Here is a 17,742-nt window from a genome sequence, read left to right as displayed (position 1 = left end):
AGTGGCTCATCGGTGGTTGACTGAAGAGTACAATCTATAAATAACAATACTTTGCAGCATTAATGTGTGTTTGCACTTCAAGCTGGTGAAATGCAGAAAATACCACTTTATTTTAATGGCATGGAATTTCTCACTGTTCAAGATTACTTTCTGTTCTTGGTAGATTACTTCATGTTTGTTACATTCTTATAGGGATTACCATCAACATTAATACCACTGCGGTTTAGCTGATTTTAATGATAATGCTTTTGTTTGTGTATTGTAGGTGCCCTGGTGGACCAAGGTGTGTTTGAAGAGTTGACCAAGGAGTGCCTGCCCCTCCTGTATGAGCACATGCAGGAGCTGGGCGTCATCTCTACTATCTCACTCTCCTGGTTCCTTACTCTGTTCCTCAGTGTCATGCCCTTCCACAGTGCTGTGCTGCTTGTTGACTGCTTCTTCTATGAGGGCATCAAGGTCATTTTTCAGGTCTCCCTGGCTGTGTTGCATGCCAACATGGAGCTGCTTTTGGCCTCCAATGATGAAGGAGAGGCTATGACCATCTTGGGCAGGTGCAATATGTTTTTTTTTGTCTGTAGAAGATCATAATGGATAGCACAAAAGTTTGGGCCAGCCAGAGAGTCGTAAAAAATTTAAATTATATATCATTCTTAACATACCTCAGATATGGAACTATGAAACTAATAAAGATCATCTTCCAGGTATTTGGATAATGTTGTGAACAAGCAGACAGTGTCCCCACCCATTCCCCACCTCCATGCCCTTTTAACCAGTGGGGATGAGCCACCACCTGAGATTGATGTCTTTGACCTTATCAAAGCATCCTATGAGGTGAGAGACTCACGACTGAATACACCACTAACATTTTTGTAAATATTTTTTTACATTTTAACTAGTGCTGCACGATTAATCTAATCGTAATCGTGATGTCAGTCTGTGTGATTACATGAATGCAAAAAGCTGCGATTTAAATGATTAGTACATGGATTGGATCGGCAACATATCCGATCCATTCTCTCATTCTCTCAAAGTTTGCGAGCTGACTGAAGTCTCACTTCAGTCGGATGTGACGTTTTTGGTCACATGACTTTCGATTCGGAGACATATGGTTAGACGCCGCATGACGCGCTGCATCGTACGTTAATGTCGCCGCCATATTGCGATAGACTCTGCTGTGGCGTGAAACATATACATGTCTATGGGGAGAAGTGCATAAAAATGCCTCACTCTTGTGCTGCTTGGGGCTGTACAAACCGCTGTACGCTCCTAACCAGATCCTGGGGGATTACATTTCATAGGTAAGGACAATTGTTTTGAATATATTTGGCCATTATAAAATCCCGTTTTATAAGTCTTAACCCCTAGCTAAGCTAGGCTAAGCTAGCAAAGCTATGCATCCCTGTGTTCAAGTCAGCCTCCAAACAATGTTTTGGCTAAATGTAGGCATTAACTATTTAGACTGTTCTTAGCTGTTTAGTTAACTTTTCTCAAACTTTGAAGGTTTCCTAAAGAAATTCACCTCTGTTTACAAATCTTAACTTTAGCTAAGCTAGCAAAGCTATGCATCCCTGTGTTCAAGTCAGCCTCCAAACAATGTTTTGGTTAAACGTAAGAGCTATAATACGGGATTTTATAATGGCCAAATATGATCAAAAGAGTTGTTTAGCCTTTCCAGGGTTTGTCGTTCGACAGTAATGTAAAAGAGTTCTTTGTGATTTATTTAATTTTGTAGAATATTGTATTTTGAAAGCACTGGGCATTTCAGGTTGTTATAAGTAGTTTGTATGTTTCACTTTGAAATTAAACATTTCACTATTAGTATGTGACTTTTCATTGATATACAAGCAAGTGTCCTTTGTCATATCGCAATCGCATATTGATCTCAATAATCGCAATATGTCTTTTTCCCCAAATCGTGCAGCCCTAATCTTAACCTGAGACACTTTGATACCATGTAAAATAGTCAGCGTGCAGCTTGTATGACACTGTAACTTTACTGTCCCCTGAAAATTGTGCCCAAACTGTCAATATTTTGTGTGGCCATCATGTTTTTCCAGAACTACCTTAACTTTCGTGGGCATGGAGGTCACTAGAGCTTGCCACTGAAATCTTATTCCACTCCTCCATGATGACATGACAGAGCTGGTGGGACCTTCCAAACCCCACAGATAGGGCTTAGGTCTGGAAACATGCTTGGCCATTCCAGCACCTTCACCCTCAATTTCTTTAGCAAAGTAGTGGTATTCTTTTGGAGTCGATATCATGTTGGTATACAACATCAACATTTATTTCTTATATAGCCCAATGGGCTTTGACAGGCCCTACAGTTGACACCCCCCACACTTGACCCTTCTGCACACAAGGAAAAACTCCACACAAAAAAAACTCTAGGAGAGAGAAAAAAAAAGAAAGGAAGAAACCTTGGGAAGGAGTGATACAGAGAAGGACCCCCCCTTCCAGGGTCGAGTGAGCCTGCAAATGGTGTCAGTGCAGGGTTGGGGATGATATAATAACAAGTCTTATAGTTGTAGGGTTGGAGAAGTCCAGGATGTAGTCAGTGTCATGGTCTAGATTATGTGTCCATAATGATGTTACTGGTACATTTGAAGATCCCTGAAGCTGTAGTTGTAACGGTGGTGGTGGCTGTGGTGACCCTCTGGTTTGTTTCATGGTATGTCCTTGTTTAGCAGTTGTCAGGAACCAGGATTTATTTGCTGGTCTCTTCACTGGGGTCTGCCAGTAGTCTGTGTGCCTGATTCCGTGTCTTGGAGAAAAACAAACAGAAGCAGCGGCAGATGGTGGCACTGTACAACCGATACGGAAATATGTGGTTATAGTGGTATATTGGTGCTACAGTGGCCCGGTACCCTAACTAGGACAGCCTAACTAGGGTGAATTTAACTTTGTCTGTTTCTAACAGGGGGACTCTGTGATAAACTGGACCTTATAATTGACACTGTGTCAAAATGAAGTGAAATGAGGGTCTAGGACTTTAGCAAAAAGCCAGAGAAAACAGATTTTGAGATTGGATTTAAACACTGAGACTGTGTCTGAGTCCCGGACACTGACAGGCAAGCTGTTCCACAACTGCGGAGCTCTATAGGAGAAGGATCTGCTCCCAGCTGTGACCTTCTGCACCTTTGTTACCAGTAGTGACCCCGCACCCATTGATCGAAGGGGGCGTGGCAGTTCGTAAAGAACCAAAAGTTCACTCAGGTACTGTGGGGCGAGACCATATAGAGCTTTATAGGTTAAAAGTAGGATTTTGTAGTCAATCCTAAATTTGATGGGTAACCAGTGCAGTGATTGTAAGACTGGGGTGATGTGGTCAAATTTCCTGGTTCTAGTTAGAACTCTGGCTGCAGCATTCTGTACTAGCTGGAGTTTACTCATGCACCTACTAGAGCATCCAGACAGTAATGCATTGCAGTTATCTAACCTTGATGTAATAAATGCATGGACCAACTTTTCTGCATCATGCATTGAAATGATATTTCTTATTTTCGCAATATTTCTAAGGTGAAAGAATGCTATCCTTGTGACATTATCTACGTGCGAATTTAATGAGAGACCTGCATCAATGATGACACCTAGATCCTTCTCTTCAATACTTGGTGAGATAGAAAGGCTATCCAGGGTTATTGTGTAGTCAGCCAGTTTATGCCTGGCTGCTTGAGGACCAAGTACAAGCGCTTCTGTCTTGTCAGGGTTTAACAGGAGAAAGTTGGTAAGCATTAATTTGATTAATTCATGCTCTTTAATAAGGTTGAATCGTTCTAATCGGTGGTCGTCTATTAGAAGATTATTTTCCATGGAAATATCGGCGGAGCTATTTGTTGTGCTTTTAATCTTCTCTCTATTCGCGACAATTTTAGTATTAAAGAAATTCATAAAATCATCGCTACTATGATTATATTGAGTGGTAGTATCCATTTCTGCCTTATTCCTGGTTAGTTTGGCTATAGTTTTAAACAGGAATCCCGGATTATTTTTGTTTTTGTCTATTAACGAGGACAGATATGTTGATCGAGCTGTGCTAAGAGCCTTCTTATAGTTAAGTAGGCTCTCCTTCCAAGCTATTCGGAATATGTTTAATTTACTTTGACGCCATTTGCGTTCTAATTTCCGGGCGGTCTTCTTAAGCGAGCGCGTGTGATCATTATACCAAGGAATTAAGTTTTTATCTCTTACTATCTTCCTTTTGAGGGGAGCGACTATATATAACGTACTACGCAGTGTTAATTCTAGACATTTGGTCGCTTGGTCAAGTTCAGCGGGGTCTGACGGTGAGTTTATCAGCGTTGATAAATCTGGTAAGGTATTAATAAACCTCTGTGCCGTACTTGATGTAATTGTCTGTTTGTCTCTATAACGAGGGGGATTGAGATTTGTTGTGTCTGAGACATATTTTAAAAGCGATGAGGAAATGACCTGAGATCATTTCAGATTGCGGAAGAGTAACTAGATCTTCTATATTTAAACCGAAGGTCAGTACAAGATCGAGCGTGTGACCACCTTCATGAGTAGGTCCTGTTATATGTTGGTTAACTCCAACTGAGTCTAATAAAGACAGGAATGCTGTTCTTAGTGAGTCTTCTAATTTATCACAGTTGCCGACAATTAGGGCTTTATCCACAGATACAACTAAGTTGGAGACAAAATCTGTAAATTCACTAAGAAACTCAGAATAAGGTCCAGGGGGTCTATAAATAATAATCAATGGAATGAATTTAGGATTTTTATTTTGTGAGATGACATGAGTTATATTGGTATGTAGAATCTCAAAAGAGTTAAATCCTTGTCCGGGTTTGAGTAATACTGAGGTTATCCTTATAAATTACTGCGACGCCACCTCCTCTTCCAGTTAAGCAAGGTTGGTGTACATAGCTGTATCCAGGAGGACTAGACTCATTCAATGCTACAAATTTGTTTTGTTTTAACCAAGTTTCGGTCAGGCACAGTACATCGAACCCCTGATCTGTAATCATTTTATTGACAATGAGCGTTTTAGGTGTGAGAGATCTAACATTTAATAATCCTATTCTTATATCGGGGGTGCTGGTGGTAGGTTCAGAAGGAGTGATAGTAACGGGTAGTAAGTTGCTGAAACAGACACCCCGCCCAGCCCGTGGAACAGACACAGTGTCAGCATATTTATGAGTTTTATTATTTATGTTTCTTGTAGAATCTCTTGTTTTAATAGAGCGAGGTAAAGACACAGTGTCAATATTGTACACACTGGGTGGCGACTCTACGCAAGTGGCAGACGCTCAGTTTAGCCGGTCTGTCTGCTGCCTGGTCTCGGCTCCGGCGAGTCAGTTTTGTTTTACTGCCCTGCGGGCCAGTTTTCAAAGAGAAGGGTCATGATCTTTTATTAGAGACTGTTACTTTCTGTCTTTTGTATATTTCTTTATGGTTTGAACACAATGCTTTTCTGAGAATAACTGAGACTTTCTTTTGACTGAAGTGCAGTTGATTGAAAAGCTATGTTTGTAGTGTTTTGAAAAGCATTGTTCTCGCTTGCTTGCATGGAGTAGGACTTGGTGTTACTGGTTAAATTAGCATGTCCTGTCAAACTGACTTACATGGAGGGCAACCTCCATGTATTTGCCTTACCTTGATGAATGCACAGCCTAACTCTCGATCTGCATCGCTCTGCTCACTCTCCTAAACAGAAATTTGGCAGCCTCCGTGCTGATGTCATTGAGCAGATGCGGTTCAAACTGAGGTTAAAGGTCATCCAGTCCCTGGAGGATACGGCCAAGCGGAGTGTGGTGAGTATATCCTGAGAAGGTGTTTTTATATCAGTTTTATTTTACTGAAAGCATGGTCTCTGAGTGTGTGTCTAAATACAGGTCAGGGCCATCATGACTGATTCAGCCTTCAGCATTGAGGAGTTAGAGGAACTTTATGTCCTCTTTAAGGTTTGTGGTCTGATGTTATCAGAGAGGTTTTTTTTAACATTTCCTGTGCTGCTGTTGTTGCCTTACCACAATGAAGAAATTAATAATCTTCCCATACATCAATAGTATTTTTCTTATCTTTTGTATGTATGCATGTATATTTCTAGGCCAAGCACATCATGAGCTGCTACTGGGGCTCGAGTAGCACAGCTGCAGAGCGCCATGACCCCAGCCTGCCCTATCTGGAACAGTACCGAATTGACATGGGCCAGTTTTGCCAGCTCTTCTCAGCCCTTGGTCCCTGGAACTGTGGTGTCCATACTCAAACTCTGGCCTCCAGGCTTTTCCGTCTGCTGGACCTGAATAAAGATGGCCTCATCAACTTCAAGGAGTTTGTAACTGGCCTTAGTAAGTTCACTGCAGGTTTGCAATTTGGTGGATCATGACCTCACCAGAATTTGAAAACCACTGGTCTATGGAAATACTAGGGGACATCTATGGGTTACAAAATTACTTTTAACTAAAAACTAAAAAAAATTGTTATCATCTACTTGAACAAAGCCAGACTATGGTGTAATTTGATTTATTCCTAGGTGGGATGTATCATGGGGACATGACTGAAAAACTGAAGCTGTTATACAAACTCCACTTGCCTCCGGGTAAGTCTCAAGTTCCACTTTTTGTGTCTACAAAAGATCATGTTCATGTATGTCCACAGTGCTTTGCAGTGGCACCTGGGCAGATCGGGATTTAAACCGGCAACCTTCTGATTACGGGGTTGCTTCCTTAACCTCTAGGCCACCTCAAATTTAATGTTTTAAGATTCAATAAATCTCATACTTTCAAGACCTGTTTTTAAACTTGGTCATTTGACCTGTTATTGTCTTAATTTTTTGTCCATAAGAATGAATATTCTGTGTGTGTGTGGTTTGTGTAGACGCACACAACAACAACATTTATTTCTTATATAGCCCAAAGTCACATACAGTATGTCTCAATGGGCTTTGACAGGCCCTACAGTTGACACCCCCCACACTTGACCCTTCTGCACACAAGGAAAAACTCCACACAAAAAAAACTCTAGGAGAGAGAAAAAAAAAGAAAGGAAGAAACCTTGGGAAGGAGTGATACAGAGAAGGACCCCCTTCCAGGGTCGAGTGAGCCTGCAAATGGTGTCAGTGCAGGGTTGGGGATGATATAATAATAAGTCCTACAGTTGTAGGGTTGGAGAAGTCCAGGATGTAGTCAGTGTCATGGTCTAGATTACATGTCCATAATGATGTTACTGGTCCACTTGAATATCCCTGAAGCTATAGTTGTAATGGTGGTGGTGGCTGTGGTGACCCTCTGGTTTGTTTCATGGAATGTCCTTGTTAAGCAGTTGTCAGGAACCAGGATTTATTTTCTGGTCTCTTCATTGGGGTCTGCCAGTAGTCTGGGTGCTTGATTCCGTGTCTCAGAGAAAAACAAACAAAAGCAGCGGCAGACGGTGGCACTGTACGACCGATACTGAAATATGTGGTTATAGTGGTATATTGGTTCTACAGTGGGCCGGTACCCTAACTAGGACAGCATAACTAGGGTGAATTTAACTTTGTCTGTGTCTAACAGGGTGACTCTGTGATAAACTGGACTTTATAATTGACACTTTGACACGTCAAAGTGAAGTGAAATGAGGGTCTAGGATTTTAACAAAAGAAAACAGATAGGTTTTGAGATTGGATTTAAACACTGAGACTGTGTCTGAGTCCCGGACACTGACATGTCTTACCCTCTGTCTCATAGCTTTAGGGCCAGAGGAAGCAGAGTCTGCACTTGAGGCCACGCAGTTCTTCACTGATAGCACACCACAAGGTAGGTTTTCATTCATCCTCTCCATTGCACCTCAAGTGCATATTTAAAACACATGTGCAAGGCCAATGTATGTGAACCCTTTTAAATGTCATGTTTTTTTTACATTAATTTCATGAACTTTCATGTCTTTATTGAGAACAACTGTAAACAACTTAACTGTAAATAACTGGTTGAACCCCCTTGACTGCAATAACCTGAAGCGCTCTGTTTCTCTGGACATGGTTCAGGAGGAATCAGTCCCTCTCTTCTTGCAGAACTGCTTTAGCTCGGTCATATTCTGTGAACTTCTCATGTGCCTGGATAATCACATCATAGCATCTATACCGTTTGTCGGGACCCTGACCTGGCCAATGCAAAAGGAGGATTTTGTTTTTCTGAAGTCAGTCAGAGTGGATTTTATCAAAGTATCCCTGGTCCAGTATTAAAGATCAGCATGTCAAGTGTAAATACCCTTGACTTAGATTAGATCACATTTTATTACACATTAATACAGAATACCATGAAAGTGTTCAATGTTTCAAAAGGGTTCACATATTTTTAATTGCCACAGTACCTGCTGGTGTGTTTGTTTCCTTTCCCCTTTTTATATATACAGTACAGGGCAATTTTGGACAACATCTCATTCAATGTGTCCAGCTCACCCCAAACCGTCTCGATTGGGTTGAGGTCCGGTGACTGTGGAGGCCAGGTCTCCACTTTTTGTTAAGTACATACCTCTACATGTGTTCATTCATAGATTTGGAGCCTTCTGTGAGAATCTACCAATGTAAATGGTCATGAAAATAAAGAAAACACATTGAATCAGAAGGTGTGTCCAAACTTTTGGCCTGTATTACATAGTCACTCCTATGAATCTATATCAGAATGTCATTATCTTTAGTCTTCATGGTTCTTTGCTTTGTCTACATCTACCTCTGTCCTGTATGATCCCTTCCTTCCATGTTTTTATCTTTTGGCTCAGTAATGCTGAGACAAATTCGTGTACACCAGGACTGTTGTGTGTTTGCAATGAATGTCATTGAGAGCAATGACTGGCTAGTGTCAGAAAAGTCAAAGGGAAAGAAACTGATACAAAGGAAGATGCTATAGGACAAGATTGCAAGAGCTATTTTGCATAATTAGGCACCTATTTAGCCAAAATGTTCTTATGGTCTAAAAGCTTAAATAAAGTAACAATAAGTTAGCCAACGGATCATTTCTGTACTGAACAGCTATTCCCCAAGTGTTTTCCACAAGTGTTCTGCTATTATTATTTATAAATGTTGTCCTCAAGATGGGTGGTGTGAAAAATTGAAACTCTGCAGTCAATATCAACCTGAGCCTGTCCACTGTTGCTCTTTCTCAGATTTTATTTTATTTTCTGCCTTCTATCACCTTTCTGTTCAAAATGTTTTTTTTTCCTAATTGCACCCTTCTCTTTCTTTGTTTCATTGTAAATGTCTTACCACTCCAGATTCTCCTTTCCTGTCTCATCTGGATTTGCTGGTTCAGGATGTCTCCTCAGGTTTGTTTTACTATGATAGAAATATGGTAGCTGCTAGTATGGTATTCTATGACAAATATTTTTATAATATTACTAAAACCAAACTTTGAACCCTTCAGAATTTTACAATGTTGCAATCACAACAATTTAAACAAATCGATGAACCCTCTGAATTCTGACTTGCCTTAAAATATTGCCCAATTATTGCAAACGTTTCATGAACATCATAGTAGGCAGACTGGTGTCACTACTATATTTTGCCAAAAATGTGATTTCATTCACACATATGGGAAGCACTGGACCCCTCTCCTGACTCTTGTTAGCAAAACCTTTATTTATGTCTTTACTCCTACAGGACATGCATCAGGAAATTGTGACACTGATTAAGAAATATGGTTTTGATTTTGTTCTCTTGCATATTAAAAAAATTATAATAATAAACAACAATTTATTATTGTATAGCCAAAAATCACAAACAGTATGTTACCACCACTACAGATGACACCCCTCATACTTATACCCTTTCTGGACACAAGAAACAACTAGAAAACTCACATAGAGGGAAAAAAATGGAAGAAATCTTGGGAAGTAATTCAGAGAGAGACCCCCCTCCAGGGCAGCAAGACATTTACATTTACATTTACATTTACAGCATTTGTCAGACGCCCTTATCCAGAGCGACTTACAATCAGTAGTTACAGGGTCAGTCTCCCTGGAGCAACTTAGGGTTAAGTGTCTTGCTCAGGGACACAATGGCAGTAAGTGGGATTCGAACCCGGGTCTTCTGGTTCATAGGCGAGTGTGTTACCCACTAGGCTATTACCACCCTGTGCAATGTCACTGCAGTGTTACCGTTAACATTGAGCTAACAAGTCATATGACTAAGAAGTGCATTATTTGTCCATGCAGATAATATAATACTAGAAACGTGTTGTCATGTTTTAATGAAAGTGAAATGATTGTCATTCTGAAACCCAGCACAGCACACGGTGCACACAACAAAATGTGTCCTCTGCACTTAAGCATCACTCTTGGTGAGCAGTGGGCAGCCATTTGCGATTAAAACCGTCTGTTTCCTTACCCACAAGGCCACCACTGCCCCACATATTAATACGCATATTGCCACAACCCTAATTTTAAATGTTTTAAAAAGTATTCATGTTGTCTTTAATTTCAAATGTAAAAGAAAGTTAGAGAGAAAACAGGCAATGTTCACTTTTTCCTTTTACATTTTTTTGTTGAAACAATTTTAGACATCAAGCCTGCAGCATCTTGGGACTTCCAATTGGGACTTATATTTCTAATTCTATTTTTGAGTTGTATTCATGTGTTCTATGTGTCCTTACACATACAACAATAAAATATTTAATTTCAGGAAACCCATTTATCTGCAACACTAAAAGATGCTTATAAACATGGGTTTTGTTAAAAGCAGAGGACACATTTTGTTGTGTGCATCGTGTGCTGTAATGCAGTGTATCACAATGAAAATCACTTCATTTTCACTTTAATTTTTGAATGATATTTGTGCAAAGGCCTTTTCAGTTCTTGATCTTATGCATGCGTCTTATTTCACTGAATCCCTATGCTCTTTAACTTTGGCCAGAGTGGATGTGGCATCATATTTGTAATATCTCAACTTTTATTAATCTTCCTTTTATGATTGTAGTGGTTTGGACCATGAAACTGATGGTGTTGTGATACCTTTGTGTACATAGGAGAAGAGATAAAAGATGCAGGAGACACTAGACATGGAGATTCGGAGGAGATGAAAGGTACAGCAAACCAGCTTCAAACTTATTCAGGGTTCAGATTATTACTGAGTACATAATGTCTTCCATTTCTTTTTGTGTGTTAATGGATGGTTTGCAGATGAGAAGGTGAAGGATTATAAATATTACCTTAGGATGTGGGCCAAGGAGAAGGAGCCTAAGAAAGAAACCATCAAAGACCTGCCCAGGATGAACCAGGTAAGTGAGGCTCCTCACTGTTCTGGCATATTACAACACATATTGTGGCTTATTTGCCGTGTGGCCCTTGTATGCAGGAGCAGTTCATCGAGTTGTGCAAGACTCTGTATAACATGTTCAGCGAAGATCCCTTGGAGCAGGAGCTCTATCATGCCATCGCCACAGTAGCCAGTCTGCTGCTGCGGATTGGTGAGGTAGGCAAGAGGTTTACCAATAACGGCATCAACAAGAAGCCTGAGCCCAAAGGCAGCCCGCCACGGCTTGAGAGAGAGGATTTGTCTGAGGATGGCAGCTCCAGACAGTCCCAGGTGTGTAAGGCCCTGGCTGAGGCACAGCTGGAGACTCTCCCTCCACCTGGGGCTGGAGGCTCGGATGAAGAAGGCAAGGATGACACCTCGGTGTCATCCTACTCTGTGGTGAGCACCGGCTCTCTGCAGTGCGAGGACATCACCGACGACCTTGTTCTGATTGGCTGTGATAAAGTTGTGAGTGACCGCAGGCGTGTCAGCGCCTCAGAAGGTGATTGGTCCATCACTTTTGAGCAGGTGCTTGCCTCGCTGCTGACTGAGCCGGTGCTGGTGGACTACTTTGAGAAGAGGGGTGACATCCGAGGCAAGATGGCTTCCTGTAAGACACAGAGAGCGGTGGAGCGGCAAGTCAGCTCTGCCAGTGACCACGAGCTTGCCCAGCACCCTGCCTGTTAGACGTCCACACACAGATGCGTGCATGCCTAGCGTGTGTGTCTGTGTAGTTGGAGGGGGATGTGTCTGTTTGCACTAATGCTCACATGAGAGCTGGGAATATATATGTACCCAGTAAACAGAACGTAAGGGACAGGGCGACCTCTACTTACTGATTGCCGGGGCCGCAGAATGGCTGATTTAACGTTAACTGTTCAATTGGTCAGGCTTTGTATACTTGTCACTGTAACGCCTTACATCTCGTTCGCTGTCTTAAAAATCTTGCTTCACCATTGTTTTACAACACTATACACACTCCCATTTATTGTGAAGTAGTGTCTTATCACAAGTGACTGCAGGTCATCTTTTGCCTTCACTCAGGTCCACATATAGAGTTCAGTCTTGAGTTAACCTGACACTAAATCTGTAAAGTCCCTCAAAGCACTTAGCATGTTTTTTTATTTTATTTTATTTTATATATATATATATATATATATATATATAATACACACACACACACACACACACACACACACACACAACACACACACAACACACATACACAACACACATACATACATACATACATACATACATACATACATTATATATATATATATAAAAATCCTTTCTGCCTCTGATGATATAGAAAGGCAAAGTTCCCCTGCAGATTATTGTAATAATGTTTTTATAAATACAATGAGGTTATTAAAGATAGATGCCACTACCCTATAAAATGACTATTTTAACGTGCATTTATTCAAACTACCTCTAATTTGACTGTACAAAGGCTGTGCATGTCACAGTAACTAAAGTCCATACTAGGAAAAGACAAGACATGTACTCTCTACCAAAACTAGGCTTGTCAAACCCATACACACAGAGAATCAGTATGCATTATGCCATAACATTGTGGTTAAAGCACCTAACTCAGCTATCCTCCAAATCAATTCTGAGGATCTTTTATATTCTAATTATATTCTAATGACTATAGTTATAACATTTTCTGGCCTTGTTGCAGTAACATTGAGTGTTAGTCGTGAAACATCCATCTGTGTTCATGCTCTTTGTTACTTAGCAGTTTCAGAGATTGTCTTATGTTGTACATAGTTTCTTATCAGTGTTTCTTTCTTATGTAAAGGCTTTTATTGATTCAAAGTCTGTTGGTTCTTTCTTATGTCTCTTCTCCCAACCATCCCTAAACTTTCTACATTGATACAATGAATCCTAATGGTTTCTTACTCATACATTAGATGGTGTAACTGGTGATGTGTGGCAGAATATCACAGATCACCTTTGCTGAGATGTGCATTTCTTTCAGTGTTGCACACACACAGTGCTCAGTGCATCTGTACGTAATTCCAGTAAGCTTGTCCAATTCTGATCTAGATGCTTTTAATGCTTGTTTAACCTGTACTGTACCATGTTTTGTCTAATAAATTAATGTACGTGAATGTACATTGCCTTTTTTTTTTTTTTCCCTTTGCTGGAGGAGGTAAAAAATATTCTAGTTTCTAGAATCTCATCAAAATGATATACAGTTCCGGTAGAGTGGCAGACTGGGGTGGTGGTCCCCGTTTTTAAGAAGGGGGACCAGAGGGTGTGTTTTAACTATCCAAGGTACTGGACATGAGGGTCCGATCGATAATCTCAGATTGAGGAGGAGCAATGTAGTTTTTGTCCTGGCCATGGTACTGTGGACCAGCTATTTATCCTTGCTAGGGTGATGGAGGGGGCATGGAAGGTGAGGGTTTGACTCCGCCAAGGCTGCCCTTTGTCACTGGTTCTGTTCATAACCTATATGGACAGAATTTCTAGGCACAACTATGGCGTGGAGGGTGTCAAGTTTGTTAGCATGAGAATCTTGTCTCTGCTTTTTGCGGATGATGTGGTCCTCCTAGCTTCATCAGTCTCTGACCTTCAGCTCTTGCTGGGTAGGTTGTGATGAGGATCAGCACCTCCAAATCTGAGATCATGGTTCTCGACATTAAAGGGTGGCTTGCCAACTCTGGGTCAGGAGAGAGGTCCTGCCTCAAGTGGAGGAGTTTAAGTATCTCGAGGTCTTGTTCACGAGTAAGGGAAGAAGGGAGCAGGAGATTGACAGGCGGATTGGGGCAGCGTCTGCAGTGATGCGGACGCTGAACCGATCTGTCCTGGTGAAGAGGGAGCTGAGCCAGAGAGCAAGGCTCTCGATTTACTGGTCGATCTGGGATTCCCTACTTGGGATGCTGCCCTCGTAACCCGGACCCAGATAAGCGGAGGAAGATGACGACGATGACGATGTAAGTAATGAACTCAGGGAATGGGGAGAAAAGGAAGGGCAAGCCCACCTGTACTCCTTGGTGTATTCAAAGTCTTGCTTGTTGTGAGCTGGTTTCAGGAAATTGCATTCGATGACTCCTATAACCCTGACTCCTATAACACCTGACCTCTGGCCTGAAGGCTGTCCATTAATCAGCAAATAAGACATAGTCAGTAGCAATCATCCTCCATGTGAATGTGTATTTGATCCATTTAAAGCTAATAAAGCCACACCGATAATGGTACCTTCAACTTGCAGCCCACTTTCTCATATGACTTGTTGAGTCGAATCTTATGATACATCCTGATGCCATAATGTTCCTTGTTCTTTCGATTAAACCCAAATGTGATAGTGACACGTTCATTCTGATTGTGAAAGCAGTGTGTGGGGATGGTACTCAGTAGCACCTCAGTGGCACCTTGGTGGCTCGGGATTCGAACTGGCAACCTTCTGATTACAGGTCCACTTCCTTACCCACTTTTTTTAGTGGATGTCAAACACATGTCAGATTGGATCGACAATCAGAAAGGATGTGATGTCACGTGGGTCTTTATATAGTGTAGTTGGTGCAGGGAAATGCAGGGAGCTAACATTATACATTGGACTAGCGCCCCTGCTGGCTAACTGCAATGTAGGTTTTAGTTCTGAACTTACTAATTCAAACAATTACTTTGATTTTATTCCCCTGTCATCCCACCCTGCAACTAAGAAGGTGCAAAAACATTTGGAAAGAAAGTCCGGAAGATGCACAGTTTGACACCAAAGCAGAGAAGTATAGGCTTCACTTCTATGGAACAGTAGGCAACACACACATGTTACAGTTGATCCACATGGTGAAGGAAGATCAGTGACTCACTCTTTGTGAGTTGTCCATGGATGGCACGTTGTTATCAGTCCTATGAGTCCCAGATATGGTCCCCTTTAATTTCCCATTGACCTCTTTAGAGTGAATTTCTGGCAGTCGGATGTCAAACTCATCTCTGTCAGAAGTCAAATTCTGGTTTCTCATCTTCTGAGGGGTGTAAAATTGGGGTAAAGAGGAATTATTAATTAAACTGCAAAGCCATGAATTTGGGGTGTTTTGATTCTGGACCAATGCCTAAATCCGTTTTATTTGTTGTCTTTTGTATACCAGGGAAATTTAAATATCAATTCAATTTAAATATAATTGGGCATGATTACTATTTTCTGTCCTGTCTCCCACTGTTCTTTAGTACTAGCTTGGTAGACTATAGGGCTGCCCCAAAGGTCAATAATCCATTTCTTCACAAAAGCACATGCATTTGTGTGTTTTTTCTGCTTTTTTAATGAGGTGTGGTTGGGTGCAGTCATGGTGTGGCACCGATATTTTTTTTTATTGATTTTGAACTTTTTATTTGAAATATTAATATTAAGGAAATTAAAACATTCCTGAGTGTTTTTATACAGTTTTATTTCATCCCTAATTTTCATTTAATTATATACGTACTGTACACACAGTCATCTGGTTCACCAGGTTAACATGCCATTATAACAGCCGAATGCTATAAACATGGGTTTAAGGAAAAAATCCCTGATGTTACACAAAGTAAAGTGGAATTAAAAAAAGAGGTTAAAGGAGCTAAACAGCAGGCAGTTGCTGGAGTTAACACACATGCTCATGTTATAAGAGATGTAACAAAGTAGCTGGATGCAGTGTGATAGACACATTTTTTTATTATTAGTTGCACCAAAATGCAAGGGCCTTAAAGACCTTTCTGGTTTCCAAAATATGGCCCACGGCCACAGGCTAGCTGCAACCCAAGATTAATTTTTAATTGCCCTCAGCTAATTCTAAAAATATAATGAAACATGTCCCACACATAAAATTGCTATTTGCTGACAAGTTAGACCTTATCAGGGCTCTTAGTTTTGTAAATTCAAAATCCTATAGAAATCAAACGAGAATTGCTGGTGTCTTCCTCTTGTAAGTCTGCTAAATAAAATAAAGTAAAGTAAAATTGGTTCAAGTTTTCCATCTCATTAAAACAAGTCTGGACACTCCTGGAATAAGGCAGCTGTTTGGTAAGGTTAGCATAGGCTTGGCATTAAATATCTAAATACTTCCAGCTTCTCGATCTTCACTCTGATCAGTAAGATAGACATATGCAAAAATTTTATCAACCCCATTCATGCATTCTGCAGTGGCAGAGTTTTCTGGACAGTGCGTGAGCAGCATCAGTGTTTTTATTTTGCAGATCATAAAATTCATACTGAAATGAATTATGCACTCCTAAACCTAGACTGAAATGAATAAGAAAACTGAAAAATCTATTGTAACATAGAGATTACAATAGAGAGTTGTGTGATAATACCTTTACTCATCTTGAAATGCACAAGATGTATTGTTCATCATACCCTAGTTCATCCATATTATGTTCATAGACTCACAGTCAAAGATGGGCTGAGTACTGAAAGGATATTGGTCTGCTAGTTGAAGGGAGCAATGGGCACAATCACCGCCTGTGCCTTGATGGCCTGCAGGAAGCTTTCAGATAGCATCCCCACACTCTGGCCTCCGCCGTTTTTAGTGAAGATCAGAGAATCTTGACTTGACTTGAAGCCATTGCCGTAGACACCAATAGGCTGATGTCCACCTTTTCCACAGCCTTTCTCGCTGAAGCCAAAACTGGATTTATATAGAAAGAGCATAGAATTTTTTTTATAGCAGAACATTTTATCACACAAGGAAATGGACCTGCTCTTGTGAAAAACACCACTGTCAGACAGTATTTATTATATTATAAACTGTATATGGTAGTTATGCAGATAATGCAAATTAATGTATACAATTTGTGTTTAAAATTGAATATTTACAATGAAACATATTTTAATAAACGATTCCACAGTCAAGCTGAAGGTTTCTGAATCTCTTTTGCCACCAAATGCACTTGCAGCACGATCACACTGCTCATGTCCAAAATGATCATTGTGCACGTGCACCTAAATACACTGTTTCAGAAATTTGGCAGACAAATCTAGGAGGAAAAAGTAAAACTTCCCACAGTAAACTATAAATCAGTTTACACTATAAGTAAGTGTAGTGTGATACCCATTCATTTTCTACACCTGATTTTCTAGTTCTTAGCCTATTCAATTAAACTGCAGGTGCAGACAAGGCATGAAATAATATTGAAGGAAATGGATATTTACATTAAGGGGAGAAATCGTGTCAGCAGATTTGTCAAATAAATATAAACAGATAAATATACATTTATGTTGCTACTGAAGACCTATGCAACCAAAACAACGTATGACGTAACGTGAACGTAACGTAAGTGAAAATGTAACATGGCTGCATAGTTGTTGATTTTTTTTTGTTGTAATAGATGACAGTTTCCTCTCATGCTAACCTCTCATGATTATGGGGCAGTGGTGGCTTAGCAGGTAAGGAAGTGGACCCATAATTGGAAGGTTACCAGTTCGAATCTTCGATTTCACACACCAATGTGCCACTGAGCAAAGAATCATCCTCCCCATACCCTACAGTGGCCCCATCCCCCTAGCTCTACCAGAGAGGGGCCATGTGGCT

The 17,742-nt window shown here is 40.6% G+C and overlaps 1 protein-coding gene across 4 annotated transcripts in view; it reads left to right on the top strand.

Moving 5' to 3' along the window:
• Positions 1–17,742, top strand: part of tbc1d9b (TBC1 domain family member 9b) — a 45,026-nt gene that overhangs the window by 5,816 nt on the left and 21,468 nt on the right. For 2 of the 4 annotated variants that reach the window (XM_028960765.1, XM_028960764.1), the window contains 11 exons: positions 266–551; positions 702–831; positions 5,676–5,774; positions 5,856–5,924; positions 6,071–6,311; positions 6,497–6,562; positions 7,689–7,757; positions 9,211–9,261; positions 10,959–11,015; positions 11,113–11,210; positions 11,288–13,348. In XM_028960765.1, coding sequence (XP_028816598.1) covers positions 266–551; positions 702–831; positions 5,676–5,774; positions 5,856–5,924; positions 6,071–6,311; positions 6,497–6,562; positions 7,689–7,757; positions 9,211–9,261; positions 10,959–11,015; positions 11,113–11,210; positions 11,288–11,914 — 1,793 coding nt within the window. In that variant the 3' untranslated portion in view covers positions 11,915–13,348. Of the gene's footprint in view, positions 1–265; positions 552–701; positions 832–5,675; positions 5,775–5,855; positions 5,925–6,070; positions 6,312–6,496; positions 6,563–7,688; positions 7,758–9,210; positions 9,262–10,958; positions 11,016–11,112; positions 11,211–11,283; positions 13,349–17,742 lie in introns of those variants that run through there. The other 2 variants (XM_028960766.1, XM_028960767.1) reach the window with 2 other exon arrangements.

The sequence above is a fragment of the Denticeps clupeoides genome, chromosome 18 (genome assembly GCF_900700375.1).
Source record: "Denticeps clupeoides chromosome 18, fDenClu1.1, whole genome shotgun sequence".
Lineage (NCBI taxonomy): Eukaryota > Metazoa > Chordata > Actinopteri > Clupeiformes > Denticipitidae > Denticeps > Denticeps clupeoides.
The sequence above is the reverse complement of the archived record's forward strand: the minus strand, read 5'-3'. Positions and strand labels throughout refer to the sequence as shown.